Genomic DNA, 22613 nt, shown 5'->3' with positions numbered 1-22613 from the left:
GAAGGAAAGGCATTTTCTGTCAATGGTCACACATCAGGGATCACAGAATGTGATGGAGCACAAAAGTAAAGCTCAGGGGCATAAAAGGGAAGAACATAGCAGACACTTTGGATTCATCCACAGACAAGAGAACAGTGCTAGATGCTTTTCTATCATTCTGTTGTCTGTATAATGGAAACAAAGTAGCTAGTGTGACGCCTCATCTGTTGAGGCACCAGCGCTCTCATGTACCGCTCAAGTGTGCTGGGTAGAGCAGCTTCAATTGCAATCCTCAAAACCCAGTATTTCCACCTAGTAGAGCAAGTAATGATTAATCTACTGATTAATTAATTGTTTGGTCCATAACATGTCATCAATGACAAGCAATGACAACATTCCAGTGTTCATGATGACTTCAAATGTCATTTTTTGTCCACTCAACAGTCTGAATCCCAAAAATTCACTTTAATATCACAGAACACAAAAAAACCTCTAAACCCAAAGATTAACTGATTAACAGTGTTGTTGCATTTTTTGTTGTTGTTTGTGCTGAGTCTAATCACACAAAATGTGAGTAATACAGTTTTTATCAAAGCTCTGTGAGTTTAAATAAAAATATAGTGAATACACTTGTCAGCAACATGAGAGCTTTGATACCTGTAGCACCTGGCTGCGTGCCACGCCTACACATTTTGTTGTTCAACTGAGCGGAGTGGAGAAGGGAGGGGTGGGGTTTGACGTCAAGTTGGAGTTTGTTGAAGGTTGCCCCCGGAGCTCTTTTCACACTGAACATTTAGGCGAGGCCAGACTGAGTGAACCCAGTCATTCGACCTCACAGGACAAACAAACAACATCTGGGGATTTACAATCCCAACTAGTCTACCCAGTGTGCCTGCAGTGTAAACTTTACCAGATGAGGCAGGGGCCTGCACTATTTTCAATAATTCACACACTGTGGAAACATAACATGACAATACAGGCATTCATGCAAACTCCTGATTCGTAGATCAAAGCACACAAATGGCCAGCTGAAAGCTTGCTTACTGTTGAATTATTCATTCTTTTCACCAGGCTGAAAAAAAGCTCAGTGGGTCCTGGCTGGTCCTCATTCTTTTTTTCTTCCCTGTGTTTGCACTGCAAAACAATTGCTGAAAAAATTGTGACTGTAGACATTCAGGACCAAAAATGCTTTAGACTCTAAACTCTGCTTTTCGCACCTGAAATTCACGAGGTGCTAAATTTTTCCACAAACAAATATGAAAATGATCTTCCACAAATAATATACGACAGACAATTTTTGTCTTTGTGGCAATTAAAAAGTAGGACATGCTGATTTCATCATTTACAATACTAACTTTGATTTGTCCTCAGTTTATATAAGATTTTAATTCAAATCTGCTTCCCAAAACTAGTAATCAACCTGTAACTGTTTTCAGAAAAGAAACTGTTTGAACCATTTCAGTCTCAGTTTTTCTGCATTTATGTTTTGTTTGTTTTACAATGCCTATTAAGTTCATTTCATTTACCATGTAAGAAAGGCTTGTTCACTTGTCAGTCTATCAAATCCCCAGACATTAAAGGATTCCTCCTTAATTCTACAGCACCATTTGCACATGTGAAAAGTTCTTCATAGAAATAGTGGATAAAGTCTGCAGTTGTAGCAAGGCCAAGAGGCAGCTGAGAAAATTAACTCTTTATGGTGTGCTTCTGTCACTCAAAGCAGCAGGGAAAGGATTAAATGTTTATAGTGTGACCCCTGAGCAGATTTGTGCTGTTCAGCAGCTGGAGGAGCCCTCCACCTGGCCAGAGTGAACTCTCCTCTGAATCTCAATGAGTCCGGAGGATCTGCGACATATGAATGGCACTCCAGCAGCAGACCCACAAAGAGACGGTGGCTCAGCTTTCTCTAGACAGTCCCCAAGCAGCTGATTCCTCATTCAGTCAGAAATCCAATTTGGCCCTCAGCATCCTTTCTCCAAGGAACCTGGGACAGGCTCCCACTGTTGTGAATAACAATGGAGTGTATTGTCATACTCCGCTGTGGACCAACCTCTGAGATACCACACCCAAAAATAAGTTGCCATAACCTCCAATGGGACCTTCAGTGTCTAAATCAACACTTGATGACCTAAACAACCATAATAAGACATAGCAAGGATTTCTGCATGTATTTTTCACAACTCGTGCTTCTTAAATTCTGCCTTTTCAACTTGGAAAAGCCATACAGAGTAAATATATGGCAGTAACTGGAAGGACTGGTGGGTGTGGTAAGAGGAGTCCTGCTTGATCAGGGTGGCTTTCCTGATTACTGACTGGGTGCACAGTTCAGATAGGGGAGTTTGGGATGAACCAGTTATTTTGCTGGCTTGGTTAGTTATGTGGGAGAGTTTAGTTTTGTGTTTGGTGGTGTCATCTGCAATTTCTCAAAGCCCAAGATTTAACCCTGAAATTGCTTGTTTTGTCCGTCCAGCACTCCAAACTCAAAGATACTGAATTAATTATAGTAGCACATCTTCACACTTGTGAAAATGGAACTAGGGAAGGAAACAAATGACCCAACAGTCTAAAACCCAAAGATATTTACCACAATACTAAGACAAGAAAAAAGCTGCAAATTCTCACATTTGAGAAGATGGAACCATCAAATGCTTGGTACTTCTACTTTATATCAATTTGTCAAAAATCGTTGCCGACTCATTTCCTGTGAATGTTTAAGACATTTATGGAGTTGGTTCACAATGAACATAGCCACCCAAAACTCTAAAATGAGGTTCTCCTGCTTGACTTCTGCTTCACTATGAACTCGAGACAAAACCAGATAGAGAAAAAAAAAGAGTGCAATCATTTTCTGCAGATGTCCAGTGAAGTTACTTGTAAAACACATTTATGCCCTCAAATTCTGGAACAAGTGCATTAGTCAGTTCAAGTGTAAGAGCTATTAGAGCCACTACAGGGCTTCTTGCTACATAATTTTTTTTTTTTTTTTTTTTTTTTTTTACAGCGATTCCCTCCATCACACTGTTGATGTTAGGAGCCTCACAGTAAAACATAAATGTACAAGAGAATGAGATTTTCCAATAAAGAAAAAGTGAAGTAAGTCATGTCGTTCAGTCTAAACATAACATATTTTAGGTTTATTTTGCATTCTGGTTTCTTAAAGCTTCTCCCTGTGAAGAAACTGGTATATCTCTACATTCCTACAATGGATTACACCCTGTATGATTGTTGAACATCAGTGTAAATAGTGAGTGTAGACAGAAGCCTTTGTTCTTCAGTTCTGAGGGACTGACACCCAAACCTGACCTTTATAGTTGATGATTGAGATAGCTGAGAAACGCTCTGTTATCAAACTGTACTGTAGCTGCAATGGAGATGTTTACATGCACTGAATATCATCCTCTTATTATTCGCAATCTGGTTCTACATGAACACATGATTTTTTTTGCCAAAGTTGTAAAAATTTTGACTATTTCACATGAGGGAATTCTGTGTTTGTGTTTTGTCTGAGCTTTTCTCACTGGTTCAAAGTGGCAGATTTAAACAGGCATCAGTTGGAAAAAATTGTTACATTATTTAATTAATTTCAAATTTTTTACGTTAGCTTGATGTTGTTTATTATTGTTGTTCATTTTAAATGTGCAAGAATTACATTTAAAAAAAGATTATAAAGATCATCTTATAGCTATCTGATACAGAATAAGAAAAACATTTTCCAACTTTAATCTTATTTTTAAGTCCATAGGCAGTCATTAAAACAGGTTTTCCGAAATCAATGTAGTATAATATAGAAGAAAATTACCAGGCAAATCCATACTGCATATACATTTTACATGTTTTGCATTGTTTTTCCCATCTTCCTAAATTGCCATGAGGAATGTACAGAGGTGATACTGAGTAAAGCAGTGCTGAATCTCCACTGGCATGCAAATACAATTCACTACCAAAGCCTTTATGCACCTGTGTAACAAACAGAGGATAATTTAAGTAATGGCATATTAAACAATTTAACTGGCTTGGTTGCATCCTTTGAGCAGCAAGAACAATACTTTACTGCCCTGGTCTGGTTTTTTTCCTTTTCCTCTTTTTAAAAGCATCCATTTCCTGTAACAGCACTTTTTTCTAACGCAGGCAGAACCACAGTCACATCTGGCCCAGCACTCTGCCATGAGACAGCGCTGGGCCTGGCCAAGAATCAGTCGGCAGATTGCCTGCATGTGTGTGGCTTCTACCGCTCGGTTCTCTCTGTGCAGGGTCTGACAGAACTGAGAGCACACATGTGGCACGGCCAACACATTAGGACAGATCTATCATTAACCCTTCATTCAATTATTTATTTTTTAATGGACAGTATGATTAAAGTGTACTTAAACTACAACATGCTCAACATACATGAAATTGTCATTCATTAATTATTTAAGTCCCTTTTCAAGCAGAAATATAAAACAAAAAACTTTGAGTGGTTCTGGTTGCTTTTCCTTGGTTGCATTACTGAAGCTGAATATCATTGAGTTTTACACGATTGATGGCACAAAACAAGACATGATGAAGTCACCTTGAGCTCTTGAAAAACTGTGTCGGGTACATTTCATTGTTTCCTGACATTGTTTAGACCAAGCGTGAGAAAATGAATGGCAGATGAATTGATTATGATAAAAGCCATTGGTTCCGACTCATACATCACATTCTTGAACAATACTCATTTCAAGAGTAAGAAACTAATATCTAATATACTGCTACTGAAACAATCAACTAATCATTCAGTCAACTGACATTAAATTAAGTTTCAACAATTTCTACAAGAAAACATACCACATTTGCTGGTTCAAGCCTCTCAAAATGTGACTTTATGTAAACTGAATATTTTCTAGTTTTAGACTGTTGGTCAGACAAAAGACGCAGTTTGAAAATGTTACCTTGAGCTCTTGAAACTTCAGATAGGTGTTTGTCACTTTTATTTATAAACTACTTAATCAACAAATTAATGAAAATAATTGTTAGTTGCAGCTGAAATCAAATGACTTCCAAATGCACATAATAACCATAGGAATATTTCGGAAAGATAATTTCTGTTTGTTGGTATATTTGGCTTCTTCAACTTTAAAGTTATGCAGACCACAGCCCACTGTGTGTGTGTGTGTGTGTGTGTGTGTGTGTGTGTGTGTGCGTGCGCATGCGCGCGCGTGCGCGCGCATGTAGCAGACCAACACAATGGCCCCAGCTTTCCTGTCATCCATGATAGATGACTCAGGGGTCTCAGGCAGACATTAGCATCACAATAGACTAAACCAACAATATGAAGGCATTCGTCCCAGGTTTTGGGAATAGCAGGCAGGGGCAGGAAGCCTTTTACTTACAACATCAATGGGAAACCACCACTTGCCAAGTGGAGGAGAAGCTGTGACTTGCGACTTAAAAGAAAATTGACAGTGCCCTTTTTGGAAGGAAAACCCCATGCTATCAGTTTAGCGTTACATTAGCTCTGGCTGACAGGCCAAAGACTATGCTGACGACTAGGTTCCTGTGTGATGAATAATTTCATGAGACTAAATAACGCACAGCTGCTGCAGTGGGAACACAACATGTCAGTTATGTAAGCTTAAACAATTACAACTAAATAAAAACTGCCTGCAGCTGGCCAGATCCTGCAGGTGTTTCCCGAGGAAGGTGCAGCGCCAACATTTACCAAGTCTTTTCTCTCTATCAGAGCCGCTGATCACTCAAGCGCCTTTAGCAGAGAAATCTCTTGTGAAAGTCAGAACACGATATCTGATGATCATAACATCTGACTTAAGTCCACCAGCTGATTATTACAAGTGCCTTAACTTCCTGTATTGTTGGGCACTCACACTGGAAGCGTGGGTCCCTAAGAAAGACTTCAAGGCCAGACGTTGTATGCGTGACGCCACAATGATCACAAACACTAAAGCTATTCTGTGAGACACAATAGAAATCCCTCCTCCTCCTCCTACACACTCACACTCACACACACACCATCCCAATGCCTGCAGGCTAAATCAGAAAAGTTCAAGCCCATATATCCTCTTATTAAACTAGCTCTGCATTTATGCATCATGTACTTGGTTGAGTCCTTAATTATGTAAATATAATAACCAGCAAGTATATTGTACGTATTTGAGCTTTTAACTTTCATACTCTTAGATACTTTTTTGATTCCGTGGAACATTCTTTTATTTACATACAGCAGTCTTTTAAATGTAGCATAAAATTCTCACAGGCTCTTTCAGTTCTGGCCTCACGTGAATATGGGTGTTCCTCCCACATCCACAGGAAGCAGCTCTATTCAGTCCTCATTTAGACAAGAAAAGGAGGGACATGAAAATAAGAGCCTACAATTAAGAGCAGTTCATTTATTTAAAAGCCTGAAATGGAAACAGATAAAGACACTGAGTGGGTTTTCTGTTTTGTGGGAATTTATTTTGTAACTTTGATCACACGTGATTTTAAAACCTGTCTGTTTCGTGATGACAGCACTGCTTTTATTCTTTGTCATGTGTGCGAAGGCCAATGTTTTTGGGTCTAATAGTACTGAACTGGTTGAAAAAGCAGAAGTACATATTTTTGGTGAATAGAAAGCGTTTTTTAATTGCAACAATCCAAATCCAAAACAGTTTGGCAAAACACAAACATGATCAACTTTAATATCTGCAAATTCATTCACCAAGTCGTTCTGTTTCACTGATAAAGTTTCCTTCCAAATTTAGCAAAATTGGCAAAAAAGTGATATAGTTAAGAGCACCAGTAAAACCTCAAACAAACAATAATAATTAATTCATGAGCAATATTCCATGTATTAATTTGAGGAAGGTTACAGTCTCCTCATTGTTCCACAATCTGATGTTTTCATCTGTTGCACTGTTTCAACACACTATTCATGTACGTCATGATGAATTCACCAAGTCTGTTTCCATTGCACTTTGCATTTACCCAAACAAAACTTTTCCATCTAAGCCAGGCGTAAAAACTTTTTCGCAAAATATTGCAACTTTGTTTTTTTTTCTTTTTTGCATTTCCAGAATTTCTACTCCTAATGCAATTTTGAATTACATAAGTATAGCCATTCAAATATCAAATCAAATGTACACTTTTGCAAATAGATATCCAATATATATATTGATATAAAATATATAGTGAAGTCAACTGAACGAAGCTCTGCTAAGAGACATTACAGGTTCTGAGACTTTAACTGATGATTTTAAGTATCACTCAGGGTTTAAAAATCCAGCCCTGGCAAAATTAAGTTCTCTATATAATGTAGTGTACAACTGTAATTAACAGCTCCTTAAAAATCCATTTTTTCTCTGGACACCAAAAGAAATCAATACTTAACTTCAAATGACCTTATTGAGCTGGATAAAAGGCTTTATCGCAGGGGCTGGGTCAGGAGTGGTTGAGCTAATGTGTTAGTTGAACAGTGGGGGATTAAAGGTGAGGTGTTCTCTCAAAATCTTACAAGACATCACAAAGCAGCAGGTCACTAACCTGAGCCTTCCTGGAGACACTGAGAGGATTACAGCAGCCAACCTCTGCTGAACTGTGCCTGTATTCAGACGGGGCTGAGGAGGCAAAGACAGCCTCTTTATCACTCAGCAGGTCCAGCCCATTCTATTTCCTCTCTCTCCACACTACCTCTCTCAAACAAGGCCAGAGCTGAAACCTGTTAGTCCCAACTCTGTGCAATATACTCACAGGGGACCAATTTGCACAGCCAGCCCTTGTCTGAATCACTCTATCAATTAGGAGCCACTGTGTTTATCATCACATACATTATTGTAGAGGCTGGCCTGGTCATTGTGTTGAGGTGTGCCTCTCAGGAGAGAGAAACAGATGAAATAAATGACCAGGGAGTGAAGCCACAGTTGGACAGACTGCTCGACTAATCTGAAAGGACGGCTGTAATTATGAGTCTCCCGAGGAACTGGCTGTGTGGCAAGTCCAATGTGTGAACATGGCGCTAACAGTCAGGAAGGTGCACTACCCCCCTTCTCCACAACAAAGTAAGACACTGAGTCAAATCAATATTTTCAATCTCTCAGGATCAATTCAGCATCTGAGCACAAAGGAAGACATGTTGGCTGTGACCAATGTGTATAAATGAAAAGTCAAACTTTGTGGTCATGATGGGTTCTTCTGTCTCACGTTCTTTTGTAATCATGAGCACAAGCTGAGGGAATCTTTACTGAAACTTGTAATTGAATCCAAGTTTTTGGAGAGACACAAGGTCCTAAATAGTTGACAGAATTACCCCAGATAGTCAGGACATAATAGACATGCACTTACTATTAGATTACAAGGATAATAAATGTTCATATACATAGATTATTAAGGTCAGACCATAATACAGCTCTGAGTATGATCATTTAATGGCTATGAGTACAGCCTTTGTTTCCAGGGATGCTGTTCAGTGTTGAGAGACCTTTCTCTGTTCCACAAACAGAAAACACAGAAAGAGACATGACGGTCTGTGTTAGCACTGGAGTGTAGTCCGTGTGCTCTGGGTGAGAGAATAACACTGGCATTCAGATTCCATTCATATGTTGATTACACAAAATGGTCCCATCAGTATGAGATGATCATGTCAGAATAAAAGTGTTTCATCAATGGGGTATGATGTAATCAGCATGAAACTGATGACTTTTCTTGAAGAGAGCATGAAAAGTGACACTGCATCTTTAAGAAGCCCAGCGTCTCACTGTGTTTTAGTCAAACAAAAGCAACCAATTGAGAACATGCAACCTGAAACCAGAAGCCTGGCTCAGAGGGCCTCACACAGTCCTCAGAGCATGGACACACCCCGTGTGCTCCTGATTCAGGCAGGCAGAGAACCACGGCCTGTTATCCAACCATTCAGTGCAAACACTTCCACACAGTCTGAAAATCACAAACAGAGACTCACAGAGCAGTTTGTCTAGCCTCTGGAAATACAATACAGTAAAAATATCAAATCTATTGGAACTTAATTTCTAAAATTGAAACATAAACAATGGTCAGCAACATTTTAGGGTGACACAGTACACTATTTGATTGTGAAAACATTACCCACTGTTGTGATGTAATGTAGTGACTATAAACTTGCCACTTGAAGCTCGTTCCAGGGAAAATTTTGATCATTTAATATAGCACATGCCATGTGCAAAGCAAAATGCTGAATCTCTGCTACAGAAAGTCTACTCTTGCACTAACAAATCCTCTCCCAGTAACATCTCTTCACAGTCTGGTCAGCATCAGTACTGCTTACACTTTGAGCCTGTCTATCACCACAGTTCATGGTAAGCAGCCCTGTGAGGCATGAACCCTCAACAACATGAGGCCATGGGCAGGAGACTGGATTCTCACACGAGCCACAACATGTCATGCTTGGTCACCACAACATGGACATGAGTTAGAGCTGAAACCTGCCCCCTGAACAGACTGCCATGAAATAATATGCACTTCAAAATCAATTCTGCTGCTCAGCAACAGGGGAGCTCTAAATGTAGACCCATTTTGGGGCTGAGCCTCATTAATTGCTCGTTCTCAGAGACACAAAACCACACATGGACGATAAGCTAAAGATATGTAGTAACTGAATGATACAAAACAAGTGCGGTGAAATCAACTTGATCTCAACCCATTTATTATTATCTATATGTTTTTTGTTGGCTCCATTTGCTCTGACTAGTGTCTACTGGGCATATTAGACCCATGAGTGCATCTCATTGCAGTGCAAAACAACAGGTGCAGAAGGACCATGAGGAACATCAGACAGACATGAAAGGATCACATCAAAACATATACATGTACTATTTAATAGTATTTATATGATAATATTTAAATACTATTTGAATTAAACATGTACATGTGTTTCAAAATGCTGGAGAGACAGGTAGACAAAGTGGTATATTTTTCATACTTAATATACATGCTGTATGTCACGCTCTCTACTGGACGCATCATGTGAGGCTGCTGTCAGGTTCATTTTTGGAGGTCTGTGACTCTAGTTGTCATGCACATTACTTTATAAAATCAGTACAACACAAAGTTGAGTTACAGTCACTGTTTAGTCTCCATTTCTCACATGCTCTCACTCATACACTTTTGTTCTCTCTTTTCCCATTTTTAAATTAGCCAGGTAATCGGTTATATCAATACTGTATTCACATCAACAACATTAGCCAAACTTCCTACCCGTAATAAAAACCCCTGTTGAGTAGAGCGGTGTCTGGTCCACCATGTTCGTGAGAAGAGTAACAAAACCAGGTCAATTCGCGCTTGTTGACCCATTCACATCAACCGTAGGCACGTGTTTGATCTCTGTCACTGTATCAAGCTGAAATGAGTATAAGGCATCTCCATGGCGACCCGTGATGAATAAATAACCAGTTTGTCACAATCCAACCTCAAAATCTTGAATCTTAACTCAAAATGGCTTCTTCCTTCCCTCATCATACCTGCATCAATACTATTTACACTTTCAACAGTTACGCCTTTTGAGAAAGACATAAAATAATTGGACTTTTTTCACTACCATGTGTGTGAAAACACGGTAGCCTTACACTGACAATGACAAGGGAACAAATGAGGGATTATTCTGGAGGTGTGTGATGCCTCTCCGGCAATGAAGTTCCTCACACTCCATTCTGAGTGAATGCAGGTGACTCGGGGAGCCTGAGCTGATCCCAGAATTCCTCATTATCCGCCCAGCAGGGAGGATCAGATCCGCTCGCTCTGTCTCAGAGCATGCTCGGCCCGGTGAGACGAGACCCAGAGGAGCACAGTGCTGGGCCATCGGGGGCAAGCCAGGTCTGCTCATTATATCTAACTCATCCTTGGCATCTCTGCAAACCAAGTGCCACTTAGTTCCCACAGGAGGGGTCTGGGCTGGATCACTGACGAGATGGCAGAGCAAACAGCAGAATGGTAACAGGAAAAGCTTTACATCAAAAGTCACGTGCAGACAGAGGCATAATGTCCAGCAGTGTGCCTGCAACAGGAATATTAAAACATATATGGCTTTCAATCATTTGACTGTATTTATCATTTTAAATATGTAAAATGAATGGTATGATGACTGCTCCTGCTTATCAGAACCACACTGATAGATTAAATGACACTGGCGTAAAGAGCACCTAAAAAAATGTCAGGAAAGATGAATATGACTTAGCCTTTAACATTTCAATAGACTTAAAAACTCAGGCATTAAATACAACAAGTGGCCTCTGCAAAAACAAGAAAAACACCGTATGGGTGTGGTATAGCCTACAGGTAGAGTAGGTATTTGCATGTTTTTTTGGCCATAGATGGTATAAGAACCAGTTCTTTTTTTTTTTTTTAAACAGTGACTGAGAAAAATTCACCAATGTCATTTAGCTTGCGGGGCAAGTGCAAATACATAACTCAATGAATAAACATACAATTTGAGTGAAGCGTGTTGTTTCATTTATCAACTCTATTTCTGGGGTAAATGAATGCAGCCCAGCACAGCAGGTGAATTATGCAAGTGCAGAATCTTAGGCCTTTGGCTAGGGGCCAGTGCCCTCCATTTCCCTTTACTTTTTAAAATGTTCTCCTAAGTAAACTCTGGGGCCAAGGCAAATGCTGGGCGATACAGTCTATGCAGATGTAGTGTCTTCCATTGCAGCCACAATTAGCCTCAGAGAATGGGCACAGTGCCAGCCAACACTGGTCTCAGCACATCCGAAACACTTCAGGTAAACACCACAATAAGCTAAGAAGCAGAAATTAGAAATTGTTTTGAACCGCAACACAGTTGCTATAGAGACTGTTGCTAATTAACTGCACTCTACCCCAGGATAACAAAGGGCTTAAGGGCACTCAGGGCGGCTCCTCTTGTGATGAGCTCTGTGTATGGAACACTATGCCATCCCCAGGGTCTCTCAACTACAAAATACCTGTCTCCTTGTAGCCAACTTTCATCTCAGATGCCATAAGAGGTTTTGTGTGGTGTCTGTCTGTGTCTGTTATAAACCCTATGGACCTGGATCACAGTGCCATATCAGCCTCACCATGATTAGCTGAACCCTTCCCCTCTTGAAAGACAAATCACTGGATGTTTTGGACAAATCAATCCCTTGTAGCAGCATGGAGGACCACTTCATTGGTTACTTGTCTTTGGCATTCCAAATACGTGCACAGTTAACATCAATGAAAATCTGAGGTGTCATTCAAAGAATATACAGTGTTCACAAGAGAGCATCTTTGTTTTTATAGGGATCAGGGCTTACATTTCTAATATTTCTGAATATTTTACTTCTCTAAATAGTAAAATAAATAGTAAAACTGTCTATATACATTTTTTGTTCTTTACACCAATGCATCTTATACTTTAGCAGGATAAGTGACCAGGCTAGGTTTTAGGTTTGTGTCGGTTCACCTCACTGACATCAAAACCGCAAGCTAAAAGGCAAAGATTTTTTTCCTACATTATAAATCCCTTATAGAACATCATTTATTTTGCAACTAAACACTGAATAATGATTGTTACAATATTTCCCACATTCACATATCACATAAAGAGGAATAAGGGAGTGGAAGGCAGAGTCAAAAGTAATAATGGTAAGCATTTTGTAAGATTTGCCCACAAAAACTGTAAATACTGTATGTCAGAGTAATAAGAGAAAATAATGACCGGAGTCACATTCCAAGCATTCCTCAAAAGATTCACAACACTGCGCTCATTGTAATTTTCAACACTGAGGTAATCAAACTGGCCGCTCCCTACATGCTTTGGCCTTACTGTATATCATTCATGGGTTTCATGGCTACAAAACATTTCCAACTTCAGCATCAATGTAGGCATCAACACTCTCCTGCTAGACTGTCCTGTTGCTTCTAAATGGCTGCATTCCTAGTGTCAAATTTGACCATGTGCCCTACTATTTACATCGAGTGAGTGTGTCCATACTGTACATACTGTGTAACTACGCAGGCAAAACACCATCCAAAATCCACTGTATTGTTCCTGGTCTAGTTTTATATTTGGTTAACTCTGGATTCCAATAATGAACAGCTCAATTATCACTATTCAAAATAAAACATGGCTGCTTTTTTTCTCTAAGAAACCCATGGCACCTTCCTGGCTTTGGGGGGTTGTCACAGGTCATGGCATGATGGAATTGGCACTAGGTTGCAGCAACAGTTGGAGGTCTGAACAACAAGCAGTGTCCCCAGAAAATATATGAGACTGTTAGCAATCCATTACATTGTCCCATTAAAAGCCCATACCTTAAGCAAGAGGACTGTATTCCCAAGTTCTGCCTTCTAAAAAAAAAAAAGTCCACAGCTTTCCAAAAACTGAACACAGGCATTTACCTCAATTTTCTTCCACAATTTTACAATATTTAACTATGCATTAGCTTTCTTTGCTGTATATTTTCAGTTTCTACACTTTTACTTTTTGTCTAGTATCTTATAGTTCTGGTTCAGTAAGACGAGACAGACAGACAAAGGATTCTGCTACTGGTGAGACAACGTGTAACCAGATACAGAGCACATCTGGCAGGACGAATGTCTATTCAACCCTAAAGTTGTCTACTCAGCAGATTTTAAAGTGGATTCAATACCACAAAAACAAAACCTTTCTTTGGGTTTGTTATTGGGGTTCTGAATCTCTCAAGTAACCATCTTTTGTCTTTTTCATTAGGTAGATTTCAGTGGTTTGTCTTTTGCCTCAGTTTACAATAATTCTTATGTATATCTAATTTTATTGTTTTAAAGAGAAGCACCTATAACCTACATTCAAGGTCTTTTGGTATTTGCAGTATATGTAAATCAAAAAGTATGAGTAATGCTGAATATCTACTTGCTCCGTAACTTCTCAAAAAGAATACATTAAAAAGAATATTTGACCTTTTTAATGCCACAGCCAGAAAGCTGAACATTTTCATCATATTGAGAATGTCTACTGACTAACAGAAAGGACTGCACTTAGCACTGCTCATTTGTAACACTAGAAAAACTGAATTGTCATGCTTTAATCCACGGCAGAGGGACAGCTTCTCTGCCAGCTTCACTCTGTATGGGGACAGGGGAATTGGAGGAAAAGACAATGGGGAGGGTCCTGTTGTCTGAGCCCACATCTTTGTAGTGGCAGCTGAGGGGTTTCACTGAAACTCCTAGAATTTACATTTTGTTTGGCCGGAGGGGTCACATGACAGCTGCAAGCGAATGCTCTGAGGGGCTTTCTGCTTTCACTTGACACTGACAGGCTGTGAGACGGTCCAACACCACAGAGAGAAAATATTCCCTCTTTCCATGACATCACCCAGCCAGGAATGGGGGGAAGTGGAGGGAGGAGAGAGGGCACAGCTGGTGGCAGCCGCAGTACCATCTGCTACTGACTAATAGTTCATGCTGCTTTACTTATAAACTTGCACTTCTATGAACCAGAGTGGTGGCTGTATAGCCACCATCACAGAACACATCACAGATAAATTTGAGACTGACAGTCGTATAATGTTACATTACTCAGGACCATGTATTGATTTATTTTTTTCGTTTTGGAAAATATGCTTTTTCACTTTTTTGCCTCATTTTAAATGAGGAGATTAATACCACTGTCATGTCTGTCTGTTAAACATGAAACTTCAGCCAGCAGTGGATCCATACAAACACCTAAGTGAAAATGACAGGCTGTGGTCTTCATGGGGGAGGTTGTGTACCAGTATATTTTTTGGCCAGGCACAGTTACTTCCTGGAGGCCAAGAAATGTTTCCAGTCTTTATGCTAAGCTAAGCTAAATAGCTGCACGCACTAGCTTCATATTTAAGGACAGACATAAGAGTGACATTGATATTTCTGAGCTCTTTCCGTTCTCACCTATTACAATATTATTCAAGACAAATAACGCTAGGGTTAAAACTCACACATACAAACATGTGAACTTACCGTACATCTTTCCCTCATCAGAAAGGATGATCTTCCTGCGTCCACAAGGAGGATAGATAGCCAGGGCCTCCTGGAAGCTCTGTTCAATGTCAGGGCTCCACACCCCCTCGGCATCATTGTCTACGGGCTTGTCTGCCGAGTCGCTCATCCTCTCCAGATCCTCGGCAGGGCTCTCACTGCCGCTCCAGCTGCTGGGATCAATCGTGGCGGTTGGGCTCTCCAAGCTTAAGCCTGGAGCAGACTAGGGAGAGACCTGGAATTCCCAAAGAAACAAACACAACCAAGATGTCATTCTCCAAAACAGAACAGCAAACATCTGCTTCTAAAAAAAAACACAGAGTGCACACTGTTAGTTGAGAGCACAATATGGAGCAAAAGCAGCCAAACAAACTTGAACATCACCAAGAATGCTGTTGACTTGATTTACAATGGATGTTATGGGTTTAAACAATTTAAACATTTTCTCTCATGAACTTGTGGCACTTCCTTCTTATTAAGTGACAGAACATAAAGGTTAAAAAATCATTCAGACTTGTTTAGAGATCAGATAAATGCTTCAGACTATGATGGGAAATGCATTCCATGCCTGATAGATGAGGTGAGTCCACAAATTTGTACATACCAGTAGCTTGCAATTTGTTTTTGAAATTAAGTTTTCTACCCTCATTTAACATTTTACAAGCTTTATCACGCCATAGCCACCCTAAAGTTGCCTCTTTAATCTGGAGCGATAAATCTGGGTCAGGAAATGAGAGGGCAGCATTTGACACTCCCTCATTACCACCACTGCCGAGGTGCCCTTGAGCAAAGGCACTTGATCTCCAGTGTAAATGTGTGTAACTCTGTGATTGCGAAGCAAGGCATTACATCAAAAAACATTCAAGTTCAGCAACACTATGCTGTAAAAATGAAAGTGGAAAAAAAGTATTGTGGCTACTAATCTGTAGAGCTCACATCACCAGTCAGCCACAGCCATCACATTATGATAGCGTACAGACATCAGACACTCAAGCAACACAGAGAAGCCAGAGGAGTTTTTTCCTAAGTAGACTGGAGACCTGCAGGCATTACAAGAAAACTGCCATTAACAGACTACAGCACAATTCAAGAGCCAGTCCCCTTTGTTCGTCTTACCAAGCTGCTCACACAACTGGAGAAAGTCTCATCTCACCAGCAGCTTTTGACAAGACCAACAAGCTAGATGAATCTGCAGCTAATAAACTGAGGGCTGTATCATTATGCGGTGACTAAATCAAAAGCAGAAATGCGTAACATGTCCAGTAACATAAACCAGCAGACTATCATGCATATTATGGGCAATGATTCTTACACAATACAACTTCATGAATGTACACGTGACTAATCATGGCATTTTATTGGGTACCAGTGAAGCATGTGTGTGGTAAAATGAGTTTAAGCAATATTACAGTTAATATACACTGTGTGGCCTTCATGAATGGAAAGCATTCTGAATATAGTGGTGTTAGCAGCCACAGAACCCAACCCAGGACTTCAAGAGACTTTATTAAAGTGGTTAAATTACATAAGAAGGAGACATCAGAATAGGTTCTGTGTTGATCATTTCCATTATTGTCATTATCATGTAGAGGTTGAGTTTATACTGGTACGATTTCCAAGGTAGAGTTGGCAGCATGGAAATTACCAACATGAAACACAAGGTAACAAGTTGGTAAGGGATCCAATGTAGGTGTCCATGTAGCTCTCATTTGACCAACAAGTGAAGAGGAAATACTGGGTTGTGTAAACACGACTTGTATTAGTTCATAGCTGCATTTTTTAGGTGTTCAGTGCAACTGTTAACTGCTCCCGCTTCACTCACGCTGGGAGACCTGAAGTGTTATGTTAGGCTTTATGTATATTTCCCATAAACATAGTAAGAACATGAGTGTATATTGGGCTGTGAGCCCTGTCAAATGTTTCTGTGAGCACAACAATTCTGTGGCCGAACAAATCTAGTGTACACATTGATGGAGGACTCCAGCTGTTGCTGTTCTGCTGATATGCTGCTGTCACTGCAAAGGCAATTTATACTACACAAAATGTAAGGTGACCCTAGCACTCTTCTGGTGTGAAATTATGTGACGCTGCCCTGCCACTGAGTTTTACTTCCATGCAATCAAAGTCACTCTAACACTGAGTAATGTAGCTACTGTGTATGACTTTTTATCTATCAGCTCAGAATGAAACTACTTAACTTTCAACATAAAACAATCTCAGAATTTCTGCCAACTGCCAAGCAGCTACTGTCTTTACCCTTAACTCAATTTTAAAATACTGTTTTATTTCCTTTACAGAAAAATCACTATGTTTTTTCTCCTTTCTTAATCTCTCCACTCTTTCCAGACAACTGCTTCCTCCCTGAGCAAGATCCTATTCAAGCAGCACAAGCTGTCAGGAAGTGGGAATAGTAGCATATGTTTCTTCCAGCATGTCAGTTCATGAGGGGGAAAGGGGGGATGGGAGCAAGCTGTTGGGGGAAAAAAACACTCCCAGAGAGCAGAGAGAGCTTTTACTGAATTCCGTTTTTGTGTGCTGACTGCTGACACTGCAGAACTAACTCACAAACTGATGAGGGAGGGGAAAAAATTCCCATTTCAACCACTAAAAGGCTGGGACTCTTTCTAGATGTGCTCCTCTCATCCCAACCAAATGATGAACTGCGCTGGTAATCACTTCCACCTTACATTTTCGCAGCAAGATGAGCTTCTGAAGAAAATATTTGTTTCTACCCTCATGAGGTCCAAACACAGAATTACAGTGTTTGTAAAAGCTTAAGTAAAAAATGCAATTAGGTTGCATTGATATTTTTCTCAAAAGTTGCTTTAAGTATGTTTTAATAAGTATCTATAATGCCTAATCTAGTCTAATAAGTCTAGTGCTTTTTTATGAATTTTCTAACAAACATATTTTGTAAATCCCTCTAATCCTCTTATGAAAAATATCAATTTTCTACAAATTTCCAACAATTTTCATTTTTATGAGCACTGGTTATTTTTTCTTGCTATGGTACATTAAAGTTGATAAAGTGATACTTTAAGTAGTCCTTGGTGACTTTGTGGATCTCCTCATCAAAGCAGATTGATTCTTGCACACCAATGTTTCCCACCTTTGCCAGTGCTTTATTACAACACCTCAACAGGAAATTATTACTATTACAGTAGCATTCAATGAATTACAGTATAAATCCACTCACTATCTTATCTGACCATAAGTCAAACATATCAAGAACTACATCAATATTAAATAACTACTGCTGCTGAAAAGTGTTGCTTACAAAACTATAAAAGACCAATACAATGCCTATTCAATGTAAAGCTGTAAAAGTCAAAACTGTTGAAGTAGCTAGATCACTGAGTATGTCTACAATCACTCTGCAACACATGTACGTCAATACAGATGTTACTCCATAAACAATGGTTCTCCAGAGGGCTTTTCTCTAATGTGAGATCAAATGTGTCTTCTGGATGCTGATCATTATCTGAGAAAACTGAAACAAGTCATCTAATACAAACAACACAACAAACCAGACATCACCAGATAAGCTGACTCTCGACTTCCAATCCACTATTTAAAGAAATAACTGCTCTGATGATGTTTTGTGCACCATCACATAATTTCCTGATCTGTAATAATAATCTGTAATATAATCATGATTGGGGCAGCAGGTATGCTGTTTTCCTACTTATTTCAATCTGTTTCTTTGTCATCTGAGTAATGTTTTCTCAGAATTTCTTGTGGATTAAACAAATTGTCTGCCACAGTCTGGCAGTTCTACTGTTCTACTTCATCCTGATCCTTTATTTAACACTTCGGGAATATATTTTCAACAATTTCAGAAAGTCTAAGTAATGGTAACACTTTGAACTGAAAGACTTAATTCAACTTTAGCTGCAAATAGCAGATGTTTGGAGAGTGTGCAGATTTATATGAACATGAATAAAACATGGGTGCAGACTAATGCAATTTAACATTTATAAATAATTTATTGAAGGATTTAAGCATTACGGTCAACAAATATATAAATTATTAGCAACATGATAAGAACTTTATGAGTTTCTACAAAATGTTATGTAACACTACATGTGTTAACATTACATGATGTTCAAATAATTGCTACTGCTTCATATAATTTGACAACTAACAAAGTCAATGTCTTTGCCAACAGTGTATCACTCAGCTACACATAGTTAAAGGAATCTTTTTATTGTAATTAAATGAACCACTAATAAATAAAAAATTATATAGTGCAGACACATACTGTATACTGTAAGTGTAGATTTGTGAGACACTGCACTGCAGAGAATCCAAAATATCTTATTTTTTGGATGACTGACGAAACTATCCCAACTGTTTTCACTCATTCAGCTCTTGCTCCTTGATGCTACACTGTCAAACTATAAATGTTGCTAAAACATTAAACCATTACCAACATATAATGTGAGATTTGGTGGATTATTGAAGAAAGAAATGACTGTTTGCAATGAAGAAGGAAAAGGGTGTGGGGTAAGGTTGTTCATGTGTCCACAATAAATGGGAATGCATAGGTCTTCTTTAAATACCAGTACGAGTAAACAGAAAATCAACATATAGGCTTATTTATCTATTAAAATAGTAACACTGTTATCTATATCTTATCATGCCACCTGATAATGGGGTTTGCTGACTTGTCCGCATACAAATACTGAAACAATACAGAATAAAAGTCATCCCCATCCTCAATAGATTAGTTTCTTTGTATCCCATGACATCAATTGGATGCTTTTGCGATGTGCAACATGTGAATAACCTAGCAGCGTTGTCATTGAAGACAGTCTCTTAGTGCCTTAGAATCTGCGGACTAATGTGTGTCTGTCAAAAGAAGGTATGAATGTCACCCATAGAAACACTTGTGGCTTACAGATAATTGCATACTTCTGTCTTTGGAAGGTGTACACCATAGAAATGGTCTTATTTGTGAGATGCGGGGTAAAGATGGCCCGCAATGCAATAAGTGAATGTGGTAGCTAAGCAGAGTAGTAGCTGTGACATGGCATTATGGGAAATTACACTTACTGTGAGATTACATAAACCACTCACCAAGCTGGAATCCAGCTCCTTAAATTAAGAGAACCCATTTCACCCATCAGACAGAGCAAGGTAATGAAATAGCAGATGAGAGGTCTCAAATGTAATTTTCCATGTGGAGTTCTTTTGTGCCGTTATCTCAGAGGGTGCAATAATGATTCTGTGAATGACTTTTGTGCACCCCATAATGGCCCATAGTAGTTAAGGCCACAGTGTGTAAAACTATAATTACCCTGTGATTTCAAAACTCAAAATTTTCAGCATGTTATAAAGACATATCCTGGCCTTTGCATAATTATAACAGCAATGTCAAAAGTATTTCATTTTAAGAAACACATAACCAACTATGAACATTTACAATGACAGACGTTTCTGAAATTCCATTTAGTGTCTGTCATTAAAACAAATTAATTATTTCAGGAAAAGCATGTTTATGGAATGAAGTCTTTGAGGACCTTGAGATGCAGTTAAAGGAATACAAAAAATTAAATAAAATTAACCTAAAATCAATAGAGATACCCTTCCGAGTTTATTTAGAAAGCTTTGTCACTCAGGGCAAAGTTGAGGCATGCGGATACTGTCTAAAATAAATTAAAATCAACAAAACAGGTGCAACAATGAACACCAGTCCCAGCATTTACTTAAAAATGAAAAACTATTGAAGCACATACTTAACTCCTGCAATTTAATTTAAGAAAATAAATCGGGACGGATAGCAGGGAAAAATTTAAATGACCACAGTCATGTCAAAAACATTTCCAAACAGAATACAGTATGTCACCAAACTATGCAAGAAAAACGATTGATTCTGTATTTTCCTTTATGTTTCATGAATAAATCTACAGCTCTGGAGTACAGATGAATGAATAAACAAGGTTTTCAATACCAATTTCCGAAGGTCCACTGGAGAAGCTAGAAAACGTACTTATGCTGCTTCTTTTATTGGCAGTGGCCTAGTGTTTATTTCATGCCTCTTTGAACCGGCATGCTTAGGTGCCATGAATCTGTCTGATATCATCCCACTCAAATCTGAGGCCTGGATCCCACCACCCAGCAACCATCAGGCCACTGTGGGATCAATCTTTGTTTGCCAGAGAATGGGATTGATTTACAGGTTCTGTCAAAGCAGCTCTTTCTACCTGCCTCAGTCTGAGAAACAGGTAGCAACAACATGACCTGGACAACATCAGATATGTCGGCAGCCGAGAAAAGAGGCATAGCTAAAGGTCTTCCACTCTGAACAACAGAGGTAAAATTGACTGTAATCTCAGAGACAAAAATCTCTCCTTCTGAGGATACATCACTGTCCTGCCAGTAATACTAAAATATATAAAAAATACAATTTATCATTCAAACATGAAATGTAATGAAAGCTCAGAGGATATTTGCCTATCAAAAAATTTGCAGTGCATTCCAGACACCATACGCCCATGTCACAGCGGTGTGGAGTGCGAGCGGAACACATAAAGCTCAGGAAATTAAAGCTGTAAATAAAGGTCCGTCAGATAAAGGATCTCCTGACAGTTATGAGAGCAGAGCAGGCCGAGGGCTGGCCACTGGCTCAATCAGGACGCGTGCGGATGGGCATGAAAAAACAAATCACAGTGATGAGCATGAAGGCCACCATTTGCATTTGGCTCTGCCAATTCACACCGACTTCCATCTCCTTTCTTCTGCTTTTCTGGCCATCATTTATCCCCCCATATACTTCTTTCTTTCTTGTCTCGTCTCATTATTCCTTTCCCCTCCTTTCTTTTTTCCCCTGGCAACTCCTTCATATCACACTGGATTCATCTGCCATAAAACAGTCTCCTAAGGGTTGCTGTGCAGCCAGGTGACATTAACAAAATCAAATGTGATTATTTTTTCTACTTACAAATTATGTATGATGTGACTTTATTTTGGTAATGACTGAGAGTGCAATAAGAATGTATTTGTGCACAAATATTTTTGCAATATCATTAGTAATGTAGATTTGATGTTATACCAACATATTGCCTTGCATGAATGTGAAGTTTTCCCTAAAATGTTACAAGGTTGCTGTTGAAATAATTATTCATTAAGAGGAGCAAGTCACAGCATAAATATTCCTAAAGAGATTATTTAGGTTTTTTAATGATGTAAATATTTATGGGGAATTGTTACTGGTAACTGAAGAAAATTCTAAATGTGTTTTAGTCCAATACAACGCAAGAAATATTGACACTACAGTACACCAGAGTATTTGCATGGTCACAAAAACAAAAGCCAAACTAAACGTAAATTAAAAATCTTTTGTTTAACATAGCAACAGGAGAAATTACATATTTTTCCAAATTTCTCTTCTTCATCTGGGTCAACAGTGGTATGAAGAGGCAGGCTCTCCATGTGGGAGCAGGACAACAGATAGGAGGATACAAAGATCCTGCGATAGTAACAGAAATGTAACAATGACTTTTCTATTTTTGACCTCTTGTAGTTCATCAAAAAAAGAAAGAAAAAAACCAATTTTGAGATTAGTGCACAAACCAAACACAAACATTAAATTTATCTTGACTTGTATAGCTTAGTGTAATTGGAATTTTTGGGGCATTCGATGGGTAATGAGAAATAAGGATCCAAGGCTGATATTTTTTGTAAGACACTAAGCAGCACGTTATTAAGTT

General features: G+C 39.0%; 1 protein-coding gene across 7 annotated transcripts in view; it reads right to left on the bottom strand.

Annotated features, from left to right (window-relative positions):
• tead1b (TEA domain family member 1b) overlaps positions 1-22613 on the bottom strand; it is a 48303-nt gene that overhangs the window by 18719 nt on the left and 6971 nt on the right. For all 7 annotated transcript variants that reach the window (XM_056371353.1, XM_056371363.1, XM_056371373.1 and 4 more), the window contains exon 3: positions 14884-15136. In XM_056371353.1, coding sequence (XP_056227328.1) covers positions 14884-15031 — 148 coding nt within the window. In that variant the 5' untranslated portion in view covers positions 15032-15136. The remainder of the gene's footprint in view (positions 1-14883; positions 15137-22613) is intronic.

The sequence above is a fragment of the Seriola aureovittata genome, chromosome 1 (genome assembly GCF_021018895.1).
Source record: "Seriola aureovittata isolate HTS-2021-v1 ecotype China chromosome 1, ASM2101889v1, whole genome shotgun sequence".
NCBI classification, from domain to species: Eukaryota; Metazoa; Chordata; class Actinopteri; order Carangiformes; family Carangidae; genus Seriola; species Seriola aureovittata.
This window is presented reverse-complemented; position numbering and strand designations above follow the sequence as displayed.